Source organism: Panthera onca, chromosome B4 (genome assembly GCF_046562875.1).
Source record: "Panthera onca isolate mPanOnc1 chromosome B4, mPanOnc1 haplotype 2, whole genome shotgun sequence".
Taxonomy (NCBI): domain Eukaryota; kingdom Metazoa; phylum Chordata; class Mammalia; order Carnivora; family Felidae; genus Panthera; species Panthera onca.
The window spans coordinates 42,629,179-42,654,341 of record NC_138345.1 but is presented as its reverse complement, the minus strand read 5'-3'; the positions used below and the strand labels follow the sequence as shown (position 1 = coordinate 42,654,341).

The window sequence follows — 25,163 nt, the reverse complement described above, 5'->3', positions numbered from 1 at the left end:
TGTTTCGGATTCTGTGTCTCCCTCTCTCTGACCCTCCCCCGTTCATGCTCTGTCTCTCTCTGTCTCAAAAATAAATAAACGTTAAAAATAAAATTAAAAAAAAAAATTTTTTTTACTGGTTATTTTTGAGACAGAGAGAGAGAAAGAGCACAAGTAGGGGAAGGGCAGAGAGAGAGGGAGACAGAATCCAAAGCAGGCTCCAGGCTCTGAGCTGTCAGCACGGAGCCAGATGTGGGGCTGGAACTCACGAACCCTGAGATCATGACCTGAGCCAAAGTCAGATGCTTAACCAACTGAGCCACCCAGGTGCCCCCTACGATTAACTTTAAATTTTTATCAGGTTTTCTTTCTTCCTTCCTTTTCGAAGATCATATTTCATTCTGAAAGCAGCCCCCAAGAGGTGGATATTTAAAGGGATCATTGCTCCTATGATTCCATTGCTGACTGGAAACAAGATTTTGAGAAGCCAAGAGGTTCTGCAAACTCCCTAATATTTAGTGTCATGGAACCACAGCTGAACTTACACATTCTAAAACTTAGGTTAATGTTTGTTCCACCGCAAAAAGAAGATTCAGAGACAAAGGTGTTTAGAAATCAGAAATATTTGGCCTGCCAAAGGTTTGTGTAAGAGTCTAGACTTAAAAAAAAAAAACTGGCAGGGGCACCTGGGTGGCTCTGTCGGTTGGGCATCTGACTTCAGCTCAGGTCATGATCTTATGGTTCGTGAGTTCGAGCCCCACATTGGGCTCTGTGCTGACAGCTCAGAGCCTGGAGCCTGCCTCGGATTCTGCGGCTCCCTCTCTCTCTGCCCGTCCCCTGCTCACACTCTCTCTCTGTCTCTCTCAAAAACAAAGAAAACGTTAAAAAAAATTTTTTTTAAAAAGCATGCATAAAAAATACAGTATATTTCAAAAAAGAAAACAGACTCCTGAGGTAACTAAAATTTACTAACAGTCTGTTCCTGGTGGAAAATCCACAATTTTAAAAAACATGATTACCATATTCTCAAAGGCTACCTTCAGACGTCACCTTTGCCAAAGATAGGGATACAACTGCTGTTGCTAGAGGCCAGTCATTTACAGGAGACTGAAGGCTGTATTTATTTTAGACAATAGAACTAGATGGTACAACGCTGCAAATTTCTTTTGTGTATCTCAGGGTCCAGAACGTTATTTTGCCTGCTGAGGGATATGATGTGTGCTCCCTTATTCAACGTAGAGGCTGAAAGAAGGTGTCGCTTGCTTTCACACACTGCCATTCACTACTCAGGAACTAGGTTACTTGGGAATTGTTTGCATACAGCCAGTTCTTGAGAGCTATGAGTCTGGCCAGAAGAGAGAAGGGGGGAAATGCCAAAGAGGTTCATAGTTTTTCCTCTTCTAAGAGGGATACAAGAGAATCCATATGTTTGCTGACCAGTCTTTTAATCATTGTTTTTATTATTATATTTTTAATGCCATCAGGAAATATAACAAGTGTTTCAAAACACCAACTCTGGAGCTAGACCATGGGGGTGCAAATCCTAACTCTGCCATGATGACTGTCACCTTTCTGTGCCTCAGTTTCCTCATCTGGAAAAGGAGAACCCCGGGGGCACCTGGGTAGCTCAGTCACTGAGACTCTTGATTTTGGCTCATGTCATGATCGTGTCTTGGGATCAAGCCCCCACATTGTTCACGAGCTCTCTCTCTCTCTCTCTCTCTCTCTAAAATATAAATAAATGGTTGCTAACTTTATTTAAAAAGGGGGTGGGGGGCGAGGGAGAACTCAATGACACCAAACCCTGGATCATTGTAAGATTAAGTGCATCAGATGGTTAAAAGACCTGAAACATTAAGAACTTTTGACTATCAGTGCCTGGCACAGTGCTGGGGATCCAAAGTTGAGTAAGCCATGCCCTCTGCCCTCAATAAGATCAGAGTTGCTTCTTGGTTACTCAACTCGTTTCTTTCTGCTTTGAATAACCACTTTTGCCGCATACAATGGCATACATTTTGTTTTCTTTTTTCAGATTTCATTTCTGATTAGAGATAAAACAATGCTTTAATTTATACTGCAAATGTATTGTGTTTCCTCCTGTTCAGAAACTACGGGCACTTAATTCTGTGCAGTCATGCCCACGGCCTTCACTTTCCCATTAGCACCGGCTCCCTAAGTGTTGGTCAAATGAACTTGGCATTTACACCTGAGTTCTTCCCTCCTATACCCACTACTATTCATCTCCTCTGTCCCTTTACTTCCCTTACTTATGGACTCTCTCCTCTGCTTATACATACTAATGGCTAACGGCATGCAGGAAGAGAGAATAGCCGTGTCATCATTCTCATCCATTTCCTGGCTGTTTAGTCCCTTCAGTCTCTGAATTAATCCACAATTTTTTTTTTCAAATGAGGTGAAATTCGCATAACATAAAACTATTTTAAAGAGGACGATTCAGGGGTGCCTGGCTGGCTCAGTCAGAGGAGCGTGTGACTCTTGACCTCCGGGTCTTTAGTTCAAGCCCCACATTGGGTGTAGAGATTACTTCAACAAACTTTTTTTTTTTTTTTTTTTTTTTTTTTTTTAAGAGTACAGGGATGCCTGGGGGCTTAGTTGGTTAAGTCGACTCTTGGTTTTCGGCTCAGGTCATGATCTCACAGTCTGTGCCCCACATGGGGCTCTGTGATGAATATGCAGAGCTTGCTTTGGATTCTCTTTCTCTCTCTCTGCCCCTCGCATGTCTCTCTGTCTCTAAATAAATAAATAAACTTATTAAAAAGATACTAAAAAGTACAATTCAGTGACATTCAGTACATACATTATATATATCCAGTAATAAAACGTTATCGCTGCAGAAGAGAACTCCATATCCATTATGCAGTTACTTCCTATTCCTCTTCCTTCTAGCCACTGAGCAAGCACCAATCTGCTCAGTTGGTTAAGCATTTGACTTAGGCTTAGGTCATGATCTCACAGTTCATGAGTTCGAGCCCCGCTTCGGGTGAGCTTGAGCCCCGCTTCTATCCCTCTCCCTCTCATGGGATTCTCTCTTTCCCTCCCTCTCTGCCCCTCGCTCACTTGCGTCCTCTCTCTCTCAAAGACAGGAAGAAAGAAAAAGAGAAAAAAGAAAGAAAGAAAAAAGAAAAGAAATTACAAAGAAAGATTATCTATACGGGGCATAAACAGCTAATTACAGAGCTTATTCAAGATAACCGTCTCAACAGGGAGCCCTTGGACTTTACTTTTTTTAATGTTCATTTATTTTTAAGAGAGAGAAAGAGATACGGCGCAAGCTGGCGAGGGGCAGGACGAGAGGGAGACACAGAATCAAGAGCAGGCTCCAGGCTCTGGGCCGACAGCACAGAGCTCACGTGGGGCTCAAACCCATGAACTGTGAGATCATGACCTGAGCCAAAGTCGGACACTTAACCGCCCGAGCCATCCAGTCACCCCAGGACTTTTCTTCTTTTTATGCTATAGCCATACCTCCTCTATGGAGCCTGTGGATGGAGGTCTAAAGTAACCAGGATGTGTGGGAGGCAGGACCCTGTTGAATAAATTAACCAAGTATTGAGTGTATTGAATGGGTTGGTGGTGTTTTTTTTTTTCTAATACTGCTGATGTAGTATCTCCCAGTTCCCCTGGTAAAGGGAAGAGATCTTTGTTGGTACTTTCAGCCAACTTATGGGTGAGTGGAGGAAGAGAAAAGATGTGGAGGTAATGGGGGAGGAGGAAACCAGGCCACAGAATTTGGAGTTGCTGATATCAAGTAGTTTCTCAAATCTCATCAACCCTACCGAGTTTAATTAAATCAAGGGGGTTGTGATTTAATTACTGGAGACAGAACAATTATTGAGAAGAAAAGGCAATGATCAGCAAAGACCCTACAAAAGAAGAGGAAGAATTTGCCAGTATGGTGCCAGGACTCCCATAGCATAGACGGTAATTTGATTTCAACTGTCAGGGACTATTTAGAGAGAAACAGAATGGCAATTCTACAGATAACATATTGTCCCTATAATGCTACACTTTCTTTACAAACTGTCTCTTATCCCTTTCAGAGCTATTTTGTCAAGATTGGAATCATCATTCCTTAGATTACATCACTGAGCAAACAAATAACATGGGATTTGGTCTTTGGTATGCACCTACCCACAAAAAGAAAACAGATCTCTGTTATTTAGAGCATCTCTAATTTTCCCTGGCATTTCAATGGACTAAAAAGCAATGAAGCAAACACACACCAATTTTTCAAAACTATATGAGGTCATACACACCCAGAATTTTAGACAGAAGTCGTACAAACACAGAATTTCGGAGCTGGGAGAGATGTGAGCTCTTCTAGGGCAATATTTTTCAAAGCCAGGTTCCCAACAGACCACCTGCTTTGGAATGAATGGCCGCTTGTCAGAAAGGCAGAGAACCTGGGCTGGATTCCAGACTCACTGAATAAACTCTTGAGGGATTAAACACTGGAATGTGCAGTTTTCTACACTCACTCACACTGAAGTGTGAGAACCTCCAAACTCCTCACTCACATTTAATTACCAATCACAAAACCATGAGCTCCCATGACGTGCTGAGGATCACAATTGATAGTTTTGAAGTGGCTGGCCTTCTAAACGTATTAGTTTTGTAAGATAATCTTTAATAAAGCCAGTTCCGTACAGACTATGTTCCATGCACTAGGCCACATGCACAGCCCCTTGCTTGTATCATCTTTAAAATTCCAGCCAGCTGTGAGCCTCAGTGTGCCTGTCTGAAAACTGGGATAACAGTCCTTACTTCTTGGCTATAAATAAGATAATTCACACAACACGCTCAGCACAGAACCTGGTATGAGCTGCACGCACAGTGAAGGACAGCGATGACTACTATTTTTTTGTTCACACTTCACACGTGGGGAAACTGAAACACAGTCAGACACCTTGCTAGGAAATAGTGACGATTCGGGTCTTAACGTACTTGCTTTCAAAACCTAACTTTTCCCACTGCTCTATGCTATTTTTCATTATGTGCATGATCAATGAAGCTTCTTTAGCCATTTTTCCCAGCAAAAATAGCTCTTTTTCTTCAACCCTCTGCCCAGCCCTCAGGCTTTTGACGAATACTTGTTTTTTTGTTCTCTCAACCTCAGTGAGTCCTGGGCAGCTGCGCGGCAGAAGCTGAGTGAGTAATTCCTGTATGTGTTTAAAGGTCCTTCCCTCTGCTTCATACCCCAGAGAAATTCAGTGATGTGTCTGGCCACCAACTGAGAAAAACAAAAATCAGGAAATGCAGAAGTTGAAGCACTCCAAAAACCGCACTTTCACCCACACGGATCCCTTTTTTGGGCTTTTTCAAAAACAAGAAAGTATCATATTGAACAATCTACCTGGTGTCCAAAAATAGTGGCCTGGGGAGTCATTATCTGAGCATCTTGGCCCTCAGACCCGGGAATGTATGCCCTGGAAGATCCCCAGGGGGCCTGCTGGCCTCACACGCTGGCCAGAATGAAACCTCACCTTGGGCTAACCATGCTGAAAATCAGCAGTGGTGAAGTCCAGATGTCCAAAACTTCACACAGCCACGAGAGGTACAATTTCCAAGTCATATTGTGTTCGTTAAAAATAAACTGACCAGGTTGTCCTGTGGTTTTTCAAGAGAAGCTGGTGAAGGGAGCAGGTAGCTAATAAGGAAAACAAGTTTTAAAAACAGCATGATGAAACCCCACAAAATTGGCTTTTTAATCACACTAACTCCAAATGCCTGGGAATGAAAAATGCTATTGTAATTATAAGAGAGTAATTTTCCTTCCTTTAAAAGAAAAATAAACAGGGAAAACGGCTTTCTGGGGGAAAAAAAAATGTTACTCTCGGTATGCTGGACAAATCACACTTCTTCAATAGCTTTTTAAAAATTAAGAAAAAAAAATTTTTTAATGTTAATTTTTTTTGAGAGGGAGAGAGAGAGACAGAGAGCAAGTGGGGAAGGAGCAGAGACGGAGACCCAGAATGTGAAGCAGGCTCCACGCTCCGAGCTGTCAGCACAGACCCCGACACAGGGCTCGAACTCACCGACTGTGAGATCACGACCTGAGCTGGAGTCAGACGCTTAGCTGACTGAGACACCCTGGTGCCCCTACACTTTTTTTTTAATTTTAGAGAAACAAGGGAGAGGGGCAGAGAGAGGGAATCTTTTTTTTTTTTTTTTCATCTTTTTTACATTTACTTATTTTTGAGAGACAGAGTGAGACAGGGCACAAGCCGGGGAGGGGCAGACAGAAGGAGACACAGAATCTGAAGCTGGCCCCAGGCTCCCAGCAAGCGTTCAGCACAGAGCCCGATGCGGGGCTCGAACCCACGAACCGTGAGATGACCTGAGCCGGTCACTTAACAGACTGAGACACCCAGGCGCTCCGAGAGAGGGAGTCTTAATTAAGCAGGCTTCACGCTCATTGTGGAGCCCAACATGGGGCTCGATCCCTCAACCCCGGGCCAAATGACCTGAGCGTTGGACGCTCAACCGACTGGGCTACCCAGGCATCCCCTTCAATAGCTTTTTATTTACAGCCGTTGTGCAAGACTCTCGACTTTGTTCAAAAAGTTTCCTTAATAAAAAGCTTAAATGAAATATGAATTCCATCTCAGGTTTCTCTGTCATCATTGTTTTCTTATGAGCCATCACGCAAACCAAACTAACCTAAGCTACTCATTGTTGCTAAAACCTATCAAGCACATCACACAGTCCTTTGCTCATGTGGTTTCTGTTACCTGGAGAGAGGATGAAAAGTTTTCATCAGGATTATTCCATATATTCCAAGTACCATGCTTTCATATTCACACATTGTACCTATCTGAGCCCATGGCATTAAGTAGGTGATGCACATCCTGTTACTGGAATTATATAAGCATTTGGGGTACTTTAGGATCCGCGCTTTCTATAGAGAATTACAGAACCGTCGTGTCTCAAATTTGTCCCCCATTCAAACATCCTGTAAGACAGTAAAATAAATGCTGAGCATCTGAGGATATAATCCCAAACAACCTGTGTTCGGCTGAAATATCCCTAGAATCTATGTTTTATTCTTAACACTTCCATGGTCCTATATTAGCAACCACACTTGCATGCCTGCCACGTGTGGGCTTACTCTACATACAAGGGAGCATAATAATCTTTGAAATCGTCCATGTTTTGAGCACTTTTACTTTTTACATGGGGGTGGGAGAGGACAATAGGGAAAAGCCACAAATGTGAGGGAAATGAACGTGCATGTTATATTCTACTCTAAATAATTTTTAAGATAAAAATGCTAGGGCGCCTGCATGGCTCAGTCAGTTGACTGTCCAACTCCTGATCCTGGCTCAGGTCATGATCTCACGGTTCAGGAGATCAAGCCCCGAGGCAGGCTTTGTGCTGACAGTGTGGAGCTGCTTGGGATAGGCCTATCTCCAAATATGCATGTCATTTGGAGAAACGTAGGGCTAAGGTTCCTACAACTCTTTTATATTGTCATTTAAGTATTATCTACTTTTTTTTTTTAATTTTTTTTTTTAACGTTTATTTATTTTTGAGACAGAGAGAGACAGAGCATGAACAGGGGAGAGGCAGAGAGAGAGGGAGACACAGAATCGGAAGCAGGCTCCAGGCTCTGAGCCATCGGCCCAGAGCCCGACACGGGGCTCGAACTCACGGACCGTGAGATCGTGACCTGAGCTGAAGTCGGACGCTTAACCGACTGAGCCACCCAGGCGCCCCAAGTATTATCTACTTTTGAAGCTTTGAACAAAAGTATGAATTCCTTGAAGAACTGTCATGTGAAATCATTGTTCCCCTTCAAAGCTCAGTCTTATGCTTTCTCATAATAGGCCTTCAATAAATATTAACTAATTGAGTGAATTTCAGTTTTCAAAGACTGTGTCCATAAATTACTTACAAAGGCACGTTTTACATTGCTCTCAAAGGAGTAGAACATCAAAACAACCACAACAGAATTTTTTTTTCCCCAGCACCTTCATTGTCAAGTCATAAAGATTTAAAACATTTACACTTGTTGGAGAAAATCTTGTGTATAGTCTATACACTGAAAAGTAGGATTTTAAAATAGAAAATGCAAGAATGCACAATGAGTATTCCATGTTGTGTTTATAGATTTTGCCAGCACCGTATCAAATCTACATCATTTGTAAAGCAAATATCCAGAGATAATTCTGCTTCAGAAACCAATCTGGAAGAATTGACTCTCCCCTGCCCTCTAGTCTTGTATGGTTCCCGATATGCAGCATTTAATTTCCCACTGGTGCCAGGCTGGGACTCATGCCCCATATTTGAACTGAGAGATGAGAAAAACATTCTGGCTACAAACATGTCCCATGGATAGTCTCTTGACGAAATAAAGGGCTCCAAAGTGCATGTTTCAATTATATTTAGATTTAATTACTTGCTGGACATTTACGTTGTTGTATCTGGGAGAGAAATTGTATCTCACATAAGTAGTTCATTGAACTTGCCTGACATATGTAGCCAGACTCAATTCTAAATGATAGAGTAATACAGGGGAAAAATCCTCTGCAGCTCTGATGTGAAGATTCCCAACCTGATATGGTCAACCCGATTAAGGTCTGTGGGACTGGTTTTCCAACACGACGGTATTGCACAGACAGGACGGCTGACTCGGGTTCAGATCTCAGGTCTAGCTTTTCTACTTCCCAGCTAATGGCTGAGCTTGTTAAATAACACGTTGTGAAGACAAGAATAAAATCCCTCCCCAGCCAGAGGCTGAGCAGAAAGGATGGCCCTTAGGGTGGCTAGCTCAGGCAGTGGAGTATGCCCCTCTTGATCTGGGGGTTGTGAGTTTGAGCCCCACACTGAGTTACTGGATGCTCAGATTACTGAAACAAATAAATGTTAAAAAAAAAAAAAAAAGAAGAAGACTAAGACCCTCATATGAGGAGCTATTGAGTCTTTTAAAAGTATAATTTCATAATTTCAGCCATAATTTTTAAGAGTGTGTGTGTGTGTGTGTGTGTGTGTGTGTGTGTGTGATTCAGAGGTAATGCCATTCAGGTGACTCCACTCCTAGTCATGAAAACAAAGACTCATGCTTGTACACAAAGCTTCACTGCCACACTGCACAATAACCAAAGTGTGCAAGCAACTCGAGTGTCTATCAACACATGAATGGATAAGTAAGATGTGCTGGATACATACAATGAAACACTACAAATGTATAAACCATAAAAAGGAATGAAGTTTGGACACACACTATAACATGGATGAATCTTGAAAACGTTATACAAAGTGAAATGAACCAAGCACGAAAGGAAAAACATTGTATGGTTTTCACTTCTATGGAGTATCTGGAATCAACAAATTCAAAGAGAAAGCAGATTCTAAGTTACCAGGATCTAGAAGGAGGAGGGAATGGTGAGTTCGTGCTTCATGGTTATGACGTTTCTTTTTGGGGTGACGGAGACGTTTTGGAAAGATAGGGGTGATGGTTGCACAACACTGGGAACGTAATTAATGCCACTGAGTCGTACAATTAGAAATGATCAGAATTGCACAAAATAAAAACAGACCAAACCAAAATCAAACATAGGGGCATGTGGATCAGCAACAGGCCAGTTTTCTTCTTTCCAGCTAGAACAAAGGGGCATCATTTTTTAAATTTTTTAAATGGTTTTATTATTTTTGACAGTCAGAGAGAGACAGAAACAGTGAGGTCATGACCTGAGCCGAAGTTGGAAGCTGAACAGACTGAGCCACCCAGGCGCTCCCAAAGTGGCATAATTTGAAGAGAGAATATATGAAGGCAACTAAGAGTCCAAACTGTAATATCATTTGGGCGACCAGAACATTTTTTTATTTTTTTGAATTTAGAGATACTACCATCGCTAAGAATTAATATTGATCTTTTTGGAGCGTGTGTGTGTGTGTGTGTGTGTGTGTGTGTGTGTGTGTGTTTCTCTGGACACCTGGATGAAAACATGGTAAAGGCCCAACTCATATATGAGGAGACAATTTAAAGGGGTCAGATCACCCATGGCCATGCCCCATCGTGGTCTCTGCAGAGGAGTTTAAAGTCTCCTCTACCCTTTCCCTGGCCATCTGTCCCTTCAATTCAGTGCTAAAGGTGACTGGCTATCATCTACTACCTTTCCTGTGCCCTGAGAATCTTTTTCAAAATAAAGACTTGGAGAAATACATGTCTACAGAGAAACATGGACCCATGGGTGAGAATAATCCTGGAGAATACAAGGCAGAGTTTCCCTGTGGAATTGAGAAAAAGAGGCTTTTGGACAGGAGTGGACTGGAGGGCAGGAGAACAACACTAGGAATGGGATGTGGTCATGAGCAGATCCCTGTGAAGAGACTCATTCTTTTGAAATTCTTTCTTAAGCTATAAAAAGCCATAATTAACCTATCAACTAATATGACTTCTCTCACATGTATCATTCCCTTAGACTTCTCCAACACTTCAGTGAGATCTGTGGTACCTTGATATTTTGGTTGGTTTATTGGAAGCAAGTGAGAGAGCACTGTAAGGCTTGCTCACATTAGATCCACTCACTCTAACTTAGAGAGTCCTTGAGAGTGAACTAGCATCGGGCCATCCTTGGCTGGGTACCCACGGTGAGGCAAAGTTGAATTTGCAATCCATAGAATCAGGGACCATGAGCACAAGTCAGGAGCCTATAAGAAACTTTATCCCCATCACAGTTTTCCTAAATATGTGTACTTTGTCTTTAAAGGGCTTAGTGTAATGTCTAACCACAGTAAGCACTCAAAACTATTAGCTGTGATTTGAAATAACCCACTTCAGAAATTTCCCTTAATGTTCCAGGTTTAATAGAGTGGAGAGAGGAAGGGTAGGGCAAATAGGAAACTCTAAACTTCTGTGTTTGACAAAGGGTGTGATTAGAAAGTTTCTGGGGGCGCTTGGGTGGCCCAGTTGGTTAAGCATCCGACTTCGGTTCAGGTCATGATCTCATGGCTCGTGAGTTTGAGCCCCACATCCGGATCTGTGCTGACGGTTCGGAGCCCGGAGACTGCTTTGGATTCTAACGTTTCTCTCTGCCCCCTCCTCAACTTGTGCATGCTCTCACTCTCTCGCTATTGCTCTCGCTCCCTCTCAAAAATAAATAAATAAACTTAAAAAGAAAAAGAAAAAGTTTCTGAGTCAGGGCGTGGAATGTTAAGATGCAGTGGTAAATACTTCCTTTCTTCCATAACCCAACCATCAAAGAATCTCAGACAGAGAAGGGAGCTAAGACATTGGCTATTACCATTTCCCAGCCAGGAATCCTCCCACTGACCACAGACCAGTCAGTCTCCTGTTACTATGTGTACTTGTCTTTCATAGCAAATATCAGTTTCAATGACATATTTACAGGTTCAATTACTTGATTAATGCGTCTTTCCCACTCGAATGTAAGTTCCATGAGATCCTTATGGATTCATTCATTCAACATTCATTCAGCATCTACTATATGCCAACATTGTACTAGGTACTAGGAATATCTTGGCAGGGCGAAAAGAAAGACAAAAATCCCTCTGTTCATAGACCTAAGAGTCAATGAGGAGCACAGATCACAATATATTTTAAGTGATAAGTGCTAAAGAGAAATATACATTAGAAAGGGGAACGGAAATGCTAGGATAGTGGGATAGAGTTGAAATTTTAGATATGGTCACTAGGAAAGGCCTCAAGTATAAGGAGGTAGTTGAGTAAAGACATAAATAAGGAAATCAAACTGTGATGCTCTAACACCTGAAGCTAATATGATATTGTATGTGAACTTATCCTGGAATTAAAAACTTAATTTTAAAAACCCATAATGAAAATGAATTAATTAATTAATACATAAGTTAGTCAATAAAAACCCCATAATGATGTACAGGGAAGGACCACTCCGGGCAGGAGAGCCAGTAAGTGCAAATGAGGGGGCGGGCATGTGTGTTCTGTGAATAAGCAAGGGAGAGAGTTGAAAGTATTTATTTTAAGATTTCATCTTTTTTACAGTAATCTCTACACACAAAGGGGCTCAAACTTACGACCCCTGGACCAAGAGTTGCGTGCTCTACCAACTGAGCCAGCCAGGTGCCCCTAAAAGTGATAATTTAGAGGCAAAGCAGAGGCAGATGATACAGGGTCTTGTGTGTCATGGAAGGATGTTGACTATTACTGAGAGAATAGAAAACCATGGAAAGTTTTGACAGACGAGTTATGTGATCTAAAGTGTCTCAAAGGGAGGCACCCGGGTGGCTCAGCTGGTTGAGCTTCCGACTTCGGCTCAGGTCATGATCTCACATTCCGTGAGTTCGAGCCCCGCGTCAGGCTTTGTGTTGACAGCTCTGAGCCTGGAGCCTGCTTCCGATTCCGTGTCTTCTTCTCTCTCTGACCCTCCCCAACTCATGCTCTCGCGCTCTCTCTCTCTCTCTCTGTCTCTCAAAAATAAACATTGGGGTGCCTGGGTGGCTCAGCTGGTTAAACGTCCTCCAACTTCAGCTCAGGTCATGATCTCACATTCCATGAGTTCGAGCCCCATGTCGGGCTCTGTGCAGACAGCTCAGAGCCTGGACCCTGACTCCGATTCTGTCTGTCTGTCTGTCTGTCTTTCAAAAATGAATAAATGTTAAAAAAATTTTTTTAAATAAATAAGCATTAATAAAATAAAAATAAAGTGTTTCAAAAGGATTATTCTGATTGCTGTGTTGAGAACAGACTGTAATCGAAGGACAGGGAAGCAGGAAGACCAGTGGGGGGCAGTAATCCAGGTTGCTTGCACCAGAGGTGGTGAAAAGTGGTCAGTCCTGGATTTATTCTGCAAGTAGAGGTCACAGGACTTGCTAATGCAATGGACTTTAGAAGGAAGAGAACCACCAAGGAAGACTGCCAGGTTGACCTGAGCCGTGGGAGGGATGACACCGTCATGGAGATGGGCAAGATGGCCAAAGGAGCAGGTGTGTTGAGAGAGAGAAAAGGGGATCAGTTTGAGGCGTGTTGGCAATGCCCCTCGGATATTTAAATGGGGATGCTGAGGTGGCAGTTGTTTGCATCTGTGTTGAGTTCAAGGAAGTGGTCCAAGCTGGAGCGACAGATTTGGGAATCAATGCCTATGGGGTATTCAAAGCCTTGAGGCAGGAAGGGAGCAGAGACCTTAGCTGCTTTACTCACGACTGTACCCCCAGCACCCAACAGTTTCTCTCACGTAGTTAGGCACTGAGTTTCTATTGAATAAAGAAATAGAAAGGATTTAGACTGAGTTAGGAGGGAGAAGCAAAATCTTTAATAGACCAAATTATATGAGGGCAGGAATTTAAAGCCTTTTACTTGAAAAGCCCAGACGGTTTTCCAAGTTCACTGGAGTCATTTGGATGCTGATTCTGTCTGATGAAATAAACATTTTTTAATGCTTTGGGATGCCGCTGCTTCTGACTTCAAAATATATGGCTTGTGGAAAAGACAGCTTTTGCAAAAATTACTCTTGTGCAATCATCTAGTCTTCTAGCAATTCTTGTAGTGCAATCAGAAAGGAGGGGGGGGAAATAGGTGGTTTAGGGTGCAAAATTTCTATTCCTAAGTCCTACATAACTGGCCACATTTACTTGCTTGGCCACAAAGCAGGAGGTTAGTGCTGGTCTCTACTGAGATTCAGAAAGCGTGCACTTACACAAGGGAACAGATGCCTTCAGCTCACAGAGAACAAGATGCTATTTCAATGAACATTACTAATATTATTGTTACGCTTTTAAAATTAAAGATGTTATTGGCCACCAGGCTTACAATTTCCTAAGTGTCTCTGGCTATTGTTTCCTGATCTTTGTTACCTGTGGAGCATAGACTGGATTTTTACAGCTGTAGCCCTAAAGGAGCCTATACCTTAAGCAGACCGGCCCTCAGTCATTTACCCACGTGACTTTGCCAATGACAGCCCCGCCTATCTTTTTTGGACCTAAACAGGAGGAAGGCTGTTGGGGTACCTGATGATGATGATGCCTCGGGGGGGGGTGGAGCCTAAGAGGGTAAGCTCAAATTTGAATGTGTGGGGCCAATGCACTGCCAGACAGAGTCAGTGAGGCAGCAGGACTTGAGGCAAGCCTTCCTTGGCCTAAGACTAAGAAAGACACCCTGGAATCCACAATGGACAGGTAAAGCCATCTCCTCATGGGGCGGGGGTGCACTGGCTTTCCTCTCCGAGCAAATCTGAGCTTTCAGATTGGTAGCTATCTGCTTCTCTCCTCTCACTATCTGACTCACTGCCTGGGCAATCTGCATGTTTATTTCTCTGGATCTGTCACATCTGTTCAGATCTTACACGCTCTCTGCCTGATTCTCTGTTCTCTCTCTCTCTTCCATATTCAAAAGAACTCCTATGTGCCACGTATGGACTCATCCTGAGATGTGTAGTGCAGTTCACACTAGTTTAGAGATTCAATTCATGAAAAGGTATAGCAAGACTAGAACTATATTATAGACGGTAGTGGAAATCGTACTAATAATTTTGTCAGCATTCACCTATAAAAGGACTTGTAAACCTTCCTGGGGACTCTTTACTGAAAAACTTAGTTACAGAGTAAAGAGATTATTTTTTAATGCCCATATGCAAAATTAACTGCTTGAAAGTCACTAGGATGTTATGTATCTGTTACAGGGAGAAAAATCAGTCAAGCATCAGTAAATAACTTTATTTAGTGTTAATTGTTAGGCAGTTAGTGGCATTTTTACTCCTTATCTAGTCTTCCTTTTAATTTTTTTTTAAATTTTTTTTTTTATTTTGAGAGAGAGAGAAAGAGAGAGAGAGCAAGGGAGGGGCAGAGAGAGAGGGAGAAAGAGAATTCCAAGCAGGCTTCATGCTGTCGGCACAGAGCCCAATGTGGGGCTTGATCTCATGAACTCTGAGATCATGACCTGAGACAAAATCAAGAGTGGGACGCCTAACCAACTGAGGCACCCAGGCGCCCCTACGTATATAGTCTTTCAGTTTCACTTAACTTACTTCTTAAATGTATTTTTAAGATTATCAGAATGTTTTCACAAGCAGTTTATGATGTTATTATCACATAACTTATTTCATTCCTACTTACTACAGAAGTAGGAGAATCATACTTAATCCTTATACTTTATCTCAACGCTTTTACAAAGCGTTTACACTACAGAATTGATTTTTTAAATTAAAAAAAAATTTTTTTTCAAAAGATTTCAGGTAATCTTTATACCCAATGTGGGGCTTGAACTCACAACCCCAGGATCAAGAGTCTCATGTTTCATCGGCTAAGCCAGCCAGGTGCACCCAGAATTAAGATTTTTAATGGGAGTCTAAATGTTCTTCAGCAAATTTTCTTGAGGGCAAAAATGTCAAATGTCTGCTCAGTTTGCAATCAGATTTTGAAAATTAAGCTGAGGTATAAAGAGGTAAAGGGTCCAGTGAAAATATTTGTACATAATGAAATGCAAAGCAATGATTAAATTCGTAGTTGAAGCTCAAAGACACAAAAAGGAGAAAAGATGAAATTCAAGAGGAGAAAAGGGGAAATATACAATTATCATTAAGGAAAAGAAAATCTGCAGAGGGCATTCGTCAGGATTATTTTTAACCCATTTGTCTCTGTTTGCATTGCTGGGGATACAGCAATGTTCTGCCTCACGGGGCACAGCTGTCCAGAGCAGCTGGCAGCCCGCGACCTTGAAGGACTACCTCTACAAAGTCCTTTGTACCCAAAAGAGAAACCAAGAGAACAGGATACTGGAAATGGGCTCCTAGCTACAGTTGAAGGAAAGTGATGGACCTAGAAGGTTAACTAACAGGTCACAATCAAGTGATTCGCTTCACTGTGGTCGCTTCTGACAAACAGTAATGGACTGCTGTATTTTCCCGTGAGGCAGAAGGCAAAAGTCCATCTGAATTCCCTCACCTATCTCACATCCCTTCCAGAACACCTTTTCTTCCTCCCAGCAGCAGATCCGCTGTGTGTGACACGGTACCTCTCTCCACCCTTTGCTTAGCCATAGAGCCCAGCAGGGTACGTTAGGTGTTTAAAGAAATGTCTCAGTAAGAGATGATGCTTAGTCTGTTTAAAACTGAGTCCCCTGGGGCACCTGGGTGGCTCAGTCAGTTGAGCGACCAACTCTTGATTTCAGCCCAAGTCATGATCTCACTCACGGTTGTGGGATCAAGCCCTACGTCCAGCTCAGCTTTGTGTGGAGCCTGCTTAAAAATCTCTATGCCTCTGCCCCTCCCCCCGCTTGCTCTCACATGCCAATTTTTCCTTCTAAAATGATATGATTAAGCCATTTTTAAATTGCTTGATATACATAATGTGTATACTGGTGATAAACCCAGTTCTCTGCCTCAGGATTTAAAGTGTATTTCAAGAAGCTTCACGTGTGTGAGGCGAGACATTTTAAATTGAGATGGCTATAAAAAGCTCGTCCTTGCTCACCTAATTAATAAGGGTGACACTTGGATACTTAACTCTTGAATTCAGGGTCTATCACATGTATTGCATTAAAATTAATTCTCAACCTATGTCATCACAAAGACTGGGACATGTTTGTAAAACCTTTATTCACAATAGCCTCAAAGTGGAAACAGTCCAAATGTCCATCGACAGGTGAATGAATACACGTGCTCTAAGCCATGCAATGGGATATTACTTCGCAAAACAGAGGATCAAACTATTAATACATGCAACACAACAAATGAATTTCAAAGTGAAACAAGTCGGACACAAAGGAAGAGATAATGTAGGACTTATACGGAATTCTAGGACGTGGATAGTGACATACGGTGACAGAAAGCAGATTAATGGTTGCCTAGGAAAGGGGGGGAAGAACTGACTGACATAGTGAATGAGGAAACTCTGGGGAGGCGTCCCCTGGAAATGTTCTGTATCCTGACGGTGGTCTCAGCTTTGGGTGTTTACATCTGCCAGTACTCACAAAATTGTACATTTTAAAAGGGTGACGTATGTAAATTATGCCTCAATGGTTTAAAAAAAAAAAAAAAAGGTGAAATAAGTTTCAATTCTCTTGCCAGCCAACCGTATTCAAATCCTTGCCTCGCTCTTTGTTTTTACAAGTTCACTGCACTTTTTCTGTTTGTTTTAATTTGAGAGAGAGAGAGAGAGAATGAACGGGAGAGAAGGGCAGAGGGATAGAGAGACAATCCCAAGCAGGCTTCACACTCTGCACTGAGCCTGACTCTGGGCTCCATCCCACGACTCTAGGATCATGACCTCTGGGACCGTGACCACAGCCAAGCCGAAATCAAGAGTCAGACGCTCAGCTCAACCTGAATGAGCCACCCAGGTGTCCCTACAAGTTTACTGCACTTCTGCCCTGGGCCACTAAGTGGCAGCATTGTCTCCACAACTCGATAAATCCATTTCTGGAAGAGACTAAAGACAACACTCGGAGAAACCATCAGTGCTTTGGTATCAACCATACTATAGAGCTTGTGTTAAATCCACAAACGCAAGGAAACTTGAGTCAGCACAGAGTATTTCCACCAATGCAATGCAATTTAGTGCTCGTGACAAGTAAAACACTGCACTAGGAATAAGGAAAACAAGGGCATGCGAGCAACGTAACGTAATGTTTAGATTATATTGCCAAGTTTAAAAAGCAGCAGAGTGCAAAATTCCGTATGAAATCAGTATAATCCAAACCATGTAAATATGACTGTAAAATACTAGAAAAACATAAAAATTTTAACTCTTAGATAGTATCCTAAATATTGAATTAGAAAAATTTGTTTTAATTTTTAAAATTTTAATTCTTTAATATTTATTTATTTATTTATTTATTTTTAACTTTATTTTTTTCCATTTACACCCAAATTAGCATATAGTGCAACAATGATTTCAGGAGTAGATTCCTTAATGCCCCTTACCTATTTAGCCCATCCCCCCTCCCACACTCCCTCCAGTAACCCTCTGTTTGTTCTCCATATTTGAGTCTCTTCTGTTTTGTCCCCCTCCCTGTTTTTATATTACTTTTGCTTCCCTTCCCTTATGTTCACCTGGTTTTTATCTTAATGTCCTCATATGAGTGAAGTCATGATATGTCTTCCTCTGACTTATTTCGCTTAGCATCAATACCCTCTAGTTCCATCCACGCAGTTGCAAATGGCAAGATTTAGTTCTTTTTGATGGCTGAGTAATACTCCATTGTATATATGTATCATCCATCGATGGACATTTGGGCTCTTCCCATACTTTGGCTGTTGTTGATAGTGTAATTCTTTAGTACTTTGAAACGTAACACTTAACTTTTTGTATTATTTTTGTATTATTCAAGTTAACAACAGCCAAGTACTACTCTTACGTTAAAAAGAGATTTTTTTCCTCATGAAGTGACACTTTTCTGCCTCAAAACACGAAGTCTAAATGGGGAGACAGGTCAGCAATCAATTGGTAACCGGGGATGAGGGATTCGGTAGGGATGAACTGGAGAACCAAGGGAAACTACAGGAGGGTTTTTCTTTTGAATGTTTATTTATTTATTTATTTTGAGAGAGAGTGCACATAGGCCCAGGAGGGTGGAGGGGTAGGGGTAGAAAGAATTCCAAGCAGGCTCTGCAGAGTCCTATGCTGGGCTTGAATCCACGAACTGTGAGATCAGGACCTGAGCCAAAATCAAGAGTCAGGTGCTTAACACACTCAGCCACCCAGGTGCCCCAGGAGGGTCTTTGTTGTTGTTAAGTGTTCGATTTTTGCCTAGAAATTTGCGGACGGTGGTAGCAAGAAAAAAAAAATAAAAAAGAGTTGAATTGTAGTTAGGCTGTGAAGGATATGTAGGTTTTGTCCAGTGAAAAAGACAGGAAAGCATTCACTGGGAGGAAGTGCATCAGCGAGGTGATAGGAAAGAAAAAGCCTCAGAACACACGAGTACCACAGGCACCTGAAGGTAGCGAAGGGCAAGGGAAAAGTAGTAGGAAAGGAGGCTAGAGATGTAGACTGATAACCAAATGTAAAAACTGGCCTAAATACCACATTAAAGAGTTATGGGCAGGGGCTCCTGGGTGGCTCAGTCAGTTGAGCTTCCGACTTTGGCTCAGAGCATGATCTCGAGGTTCGTGAGTGCGAGCCCCGCGTTGGACTCACTGCTGTCGGTGCAGAGCCTGCTTTGGATCCTCTTTCCTTCCCCCTCTCTGCCCCTTCCCTGCTCACGCTCTCTCTCTCAAAAATAAAACACAAAAATAAAGAGTTATGAACAGAAGAGATTCACTGGGAGCTTTTCAGCATGGAAATGACATAGTCACGCCTGGGTTTTTGCGAGATCACTCTGGCACAGCACGGAGAATGTTCTTTTGGAGGGTCTGAGGGCAGTGAGACCAGCTTAGAGGCCAGAACAACATGACAACGGAAGGCAGGGGCTTGGACCGAAGCAGAGAACAGGGGGAACAGTGCAGATACAAACTCAAGAAATGTTCGGAGGTTTAAAAAATAAAAATATTAAAAAGCAAAAGAGAAATATTTGGAGAACTGAATCAATATATTTATTTATTTTTTTTTTTTTAATTTTTTTTTCAACGTTTTTTTATTTATTTGTGGGACAGAGAGAGACAGAGCATGAACGGGGGAGGGACAGAGAGAGAGGGAGACACAGAATCGGAAACAGGCTCCAGGCTCTGAGCCATCAGCCCAGAGCCTGACGCGGGGCTCGAACTCACGGACCGTGAGATCGTGACCTGGCTGAAGTCGGACGCTTAACCGACTGCGCCACCCAGGCGCCCCTGAATCAATATATTTAGATCATTACTTAAATGTGAGGAGTTAAGGAGAAGAATCAATGACCCCCAAGCTTTTAGCCTGGTTACTTGAGATGGAAAAAGTAAGGAGAGACAGGATAATCAGGATGGTGGGCAGTTTGGGAATTCTGTTTTGACCGTGTTGAGTTTGAAGTACACAATGGACATTCAGGTAGCATTTGGAGGGGAACTCTGCAAGAAAAAAATTATGGAACCCCAGGAACAAGTTTGTAATTCCAAGTTGTCAGCATCTAAAAGACAGCTGTGGGAGGAGACTGTCCTGTGAGTGCACATGGTTTGGGGGTTCTGGCTACCTGTCAATTGGTCTTAAATATAAGCACGAAGAAGGGTTAATAATGGAGTCCAAGTTCAGCTCGGGTCCTGATCTCACGGTTCATGGGTTCGAGCCCCGCGTCGGGCTCTGTGCTGACAGCTCAGAGCCTGGAGCCTGCTTCGGATCCTGTGTCTCCCTCTCTCTCTCTCTCTACCCCTCCCCTGCTCGCACTCTTTATGTCTCTCAAAAATAAATAAACATTAAAAAAAATTCTTTAAAAAAAAAAGCCTGAAGGAAAGCCAGGAGTAACCAGAGAAGGAGCTATACTCCTGTATGTTCCTCCCTCTCTCACCCACAGCCTCCTGATGAAGCAGAGGAAGTTTCTCTACCATTTCAAGAATGTCCGCTGGGCGAAGGGTCGCCATGAGACCTACTTGTGCTACGTGGTGAAGCGGCGGGACAGTGCCACCTCCTTTTCATTGGACTTCGGTCACCTTCGAAACAAGGTATCAATTATTTGCTTCCAAGGCAATTAAAAGCTAGACTATGGGCACTTTTAAAACCATCTGCTGACGGTATTACATTTCAACCTGTCTCACATTTAGGTCTTCAGATTTCTTCCTTTTTTTTTTTTTTTTAATTTAAGAAAATTTTAGGTTTGTCTATTTTGAGAGAGAGACAGAGAGAGACAGAGAGCACAGGATAGGGGCAGAGAGAGGGAGAGAGAATCCCAAGCAGGCTCCGCACTGTTAGCACGGAGCCCACATGGGGCTTGAACTCATGAACTGTGAGATCATGACCTGAGCCCAGATCAAGAGTCAGAGCTTCAACCAACTGTGCCACCCAGGCACCCCAATCTTTTTCTTTTTTAAATGTCCACGAAACTCAGGGTGCCTGGGTGGTTTAGCCAGTTAAGTGTCCAACTCTTGATCTCGGCTCAGGTCATGATCTCACAGTTCGTGAGTTCGAGCCCCGCATAGGGCTCTACCCTGATGGTGCAGAGCCTGCTTGAAATTCTGTCTCTCCTTCTCTCCGCCCCTCCCCCACTTGTGCTCATGCACGCTGTCTCTTAAAATAGATAAACTTAAAAAAAAAAAAAAAGTCCATGAAATTGTAATTGTTATGCCCCAAAGCGTGTCATCCAATGTCCTCCCCAATCATGCTGGGTACATTACTGCCACACCTTGCTTCAATGCCAAGAGTTAACTGCCCCCAAAATCTCTCCCCTCTCCCCAGCAAATGAATTGCCTTTGAGGTTAAGGAAGAAATCAAATGTAGGAGCCTTTTGATTTAGGAGAATATTATCAGCTCATTCAAGCTAAATCTTAAATGTGAAAATCAAATTTTCTTTAGAATTTTTAAAAGTAAGGAAGAAAAATTGAGGAAACATTAATAATGACTCAGTTCTGTTTGCCAAATGATTCCTATTCCCTTCTGCTCACACAGATCATAAGCCAATGAGTACATTGAGTATGAGACCCAGAATACTCAGGGAAGCTTCAATTGGCTGATTAATTAAACCGATCTCTCAGCATCTAGAAGATCAGAGAATTACACTTCCAAGAGACTTCTTCACCATAACCAGATGGGTTTACATAAGCTTCTGCCAACGATTATTTCCTGTCTCATAACAGGCAGTGACATCTGGTATCGGTGGGAGTCCCAGGGAAGAATCCATGGGTGGAAGGACACTGACTCATTGTTTAGTGTTTATCTGACTGTTCAGTTCCCTTTGCCTCCATTTGTATTGCGTAAATTATCTCACTACAATTGTTTAACATCCTAATCTCTTTCTTGTTTGTTGATGTGGCACATTCTACGTATGGAAGGCTTTGCAGTTACCAACCCTTTATTTCTTTCTCATTTAAGCCTCACACCAGCCTATTTCACTGGTATGGAATTAGAAGATCCAAGAGTTGGGTAAATTGTCTCAGTCACCTGAGTGGTGACGCCAGGAACCGGAACCTAGATCATCAGATTCCGGGGCTAATGACCTTCCCGCAACACTAAGCCGACTTGCTATATCTCACTATTGTGAGATTATTATTACAATCGCAGGGATCACACAATGCGCAAACACATTCGATTGTTCTTAATCCTTAGCAGTGCCTATTACCTCTCTTACAACACCCCTCTGTCGGCCTTACTCTAATGTGTTTTGCCCCTTCATAAGTTTCCTACCTCCCCCTAGCGGTCTGGTGTATTTCCACGATGTCAAGCAACAGGACTTCGTTCCAAGCCATTTTCTTTCTCCTTAAAGGTGCAAAAAGTTAACCTCACAAGCGCAGCTTAAAAAACTCCACGACAGTGTGATGCTACTTCAACCAGGCTCATTTCATCCTCCCGGTCCACAGAAAAATCCATAACCTGTCTCCACGCCACAGGGCCACGGCGGCAAAAGGGTTCGGGCCTCGCCGCTCCTTCGGGGAGTTAGCAAAACGTTTTGCAACGTTAAGGCCCAAAACTGCGGACACCCCATAAAAGATTACTGTGGGGAGCAGGTGAATCAATGACCGTAAAGCTACCGGCGCCGCAGTCAAGGTCAGTGAACGTCACCTAAGTCGTCTGCTCTCTCCGCAGAACGGCTGCCACGTGGAACTGCTCTTCCTCCGCTACATCTCCGACTGGGACCTGGACCCTGGCCGCTGCTACCGCGTCACCTGGTTCACCTCCTGGAGCCCCTGCTACGACTGCGCCCGGCACGTGGCCGACTTTCTGAGGGGGTACCCCAACCTCAGTCTGAGGATCTTCACCGCGCGCCTCTACTTCTGCGAGGACCGCAAGGCCGAGCCCGAGGGGCTGCGGCGCCTGCACCGCGCGGGCGTCCAAATCGCCATCATGACCTTCAAAGGTGCGGAGGGGACGTCTGCTGCGCAGGCGCCGTGCGGCAGCTCTGGTTCAGGATTGCAATTCAGAATGAGAAACGTCGGGGGCGGGATCCAGCCGAAAATTATCAACTAGAATTGGAGGAAAAGAATTAACGGCTTGGACACCAGGCTTTGGGGGAGATGAGAATTAAGGGGGAGGGGCTGTGGGAGCATGAGGGGGGAAGGGTTTTCTTTCTTTTCTCTTGATTTGGGATCTGAGCTGTCTTAAACCCCATCTCCCTCTTTTTTTTTTTTTTTAAAGATTATTTTTATTGCTGGAATACTTTTGTGGAAAATCGTGAAAAAACTTTCAAAGCCTGGGAGGGGTTGCACGAAAATTCAGTTCGTCTATCCAGACAGCTTCGACGCATTCTTTTGGTAAGGGGCTTCTTGGCTTCTCCTTTCCTTTCTCTCTCCAAAGTCATCTTTTCCTGCAGCGACTTGTGTTTTCCTTTCTTATATTTTTCACACTGTCGTTATGTGCGCGTGTGTGTAAATATCACTCCTTATTTTTCCCCTGGTGAAAGCCTATTTTCTGGCTTTTTTTGTTGTTGTCGTTTCTCCCGCATTCGAGTTTGCTCTTCTGTTTCACAATGCAGAGCCCTCTGCCAGGATGCCTTTGCCTTCCCCTCTTTGATCCCTCACATGTCTCTTTCTTGGTTAGAGTCTCAAGAGCTGTTTTTTCCTCCTGGTAGCATTCCTTCCTCTTCTCTTCCTGTCTCTTCCTAGTCCCCCCCCCACTTACTTTCCTGCAAAATGTTACAAAGTCATCCCCTGAGTCTCCTTCTCTTTCTCCACAGCCCCTGTATGAGGTTGATGACTTGAGAGATGCATTTCGTACTTTGGGACTTTGACAGCAGCCTCCAAGAATGTCACATATTATAAGCTATCTCTGAAGACAATGGGTAAAAGGACGATCTTTCAAGAAGTCTGTTTTTCTTCAACTCTCACTTCCTTAGAGTTTAGAGAAAAAAATATTCGTATACAGGGCTTGTTTAAAAAACATCTGGAAAGTAGACCAGGAGCACAGGCCCACCGAGGTAGCGGTGCAACCGGTGCAGGTTTTAATGCAACAGCGCCCTCTACTGTGAAATGGCAGAATTGCAGGGCCTGGGAGCGCCTAAAGTGTCCTGTTCTATGACTTTTAGGCTGGGAGGAAACAGAAGGTAACTCCCTAAAAGCATGGTGAGAAGATCAAATATTTTATAATCAGTTTCCTCTATTATTCGTTCTGAGTTTTTCAAGGATATTACTGATACATTTTTGTACTCTTTGCCTTTGGGGTTCACTTTCAAGTGAACAGACCTCCACCAGTCCATGATCTATGTAGAACCACCTAATGAAAGACTCTGGGTGATTGTAACCCCCAAACATCTTCTCAGAGCATTAATATCTAAGCATGTGCTGTCTGTTTTAATTGTCTGAGGCATGTTTTCCTGTTTGTACACACAACGGTTTTTTTCTTGGTATGGAATATGTGCGATCACCTTCAGGGTATTTTATAATAAAGGATCTTAAAATGAGTATGAGGACTGACAAAGACGCCTGAAAGTTAGTTGGTGCTTCAAGTCACACATCTGGAAACACAGATCCTTTTTAAAGAAGTCCATAGTTCAGAAAACACAACCACACATTTCGCGGGTAATCAGGTAACACTTGGAGAGGGGTTGCTTCAGTGTTAAAACCAGGCACCTGTTCTCCCCGATGGGTCTGTTAACTTGAACAGTGTCAACCAGGCCAACAGGTTCCTACTTTATGTGATGCTTCTCTCAAAGAAATGTTCACTATTTAAGAGAGTGTGATAAAAAGAGAATAATATTTGGGAAGGATGACAGAGCATAGCAAAGAAAGAGTGTTTTATCCAGCAAAATGTAAGGGAGCCAGCCTATGGCACAGAGACTGCCTACGTGTAACAACTATCCTTGACTGTGAGAAAAATAGTCAAAGCAACCACGTCACTGTGCAGTTATCTCCTGGAAACCCTTGCAATGCAGATAAATAGATCCACAGGACAAGCTGAATGCACAATCGTATTGTCCTACAAATGCAAACGGGTGCCAGGGCCAGTCAATAAAAGAATATAAGTTCTTTCAACAAACTGCTAGGACAATGGATATCTATAGGCAAAAGAATCAATTTGGATCTCTACCACATGCCATATATAAAAGTTAACTCAAAATTTATCAACTGCCTGCATGTAAGAACTACAGACTATAAAACCCTTAGAAGGAAACAGGTGAAAATCTTCGTGACCTTGGATTTGACAACAGTCTCTAAAATATGACACCAACAGCACAAGCAACAAAA

General features: G+C 42.8%; 1 protein-coding gene across 1 annotated transcript; it reads left to right on the top strand.

The window, feature by feature from the left end:
* Window positions 1-13,969: 13,969 nt before the first annotated feature.
* On the top strand, window positions 13,970-24,379 carry AICDA (activation induced cytidine deaminase). Its single transcript, XM_060658473.3, has 5 exons — window positions 13,970-14,112; window positions 20,348-20,495; window positions 22,570-22,840; window positions 23,119-23,234; window positions 23,657-24,379. The coding sequence occupies exons 1-5, from the start codon at window positions 14,003-14,005 to the stop codon at window positions 23,708-23,710; spliced, it is 699 nt and encodes a 232-aa protein (XP_060514456.1). The 5' UTR covers window positions 13,970-14,002; the 3' UTR covers window positions 23,711-24,379.
* Window positions 24,380-25,163: the final 784 nt, after the last annotated feature.

Bases quoted from the DNA above. Each gene is read 5' to 3' on its own strand.
- AICDA (XM_060658473.3), top strand. From the start codon at position 14,003: ATGTGTGGGGCCAATGCACTGCCAGACAGAGTCAGTGAGGCAGCAGGA. The intron at 20,496-22,569 runs GTATCAATTATT...CTCTCTCCGCAG, and splicing joins TCGGTCACCTTCGAAACAAG to AACGGCTGCCACGTGGAACT. The intron at 23,235-23,656 runs GTAAGGGGCTTC...CTTTCTCCACAG, and splicing joins AGCTTCGACGCATTCTTTTG to CCCCTGTATGAGGTTGATGA.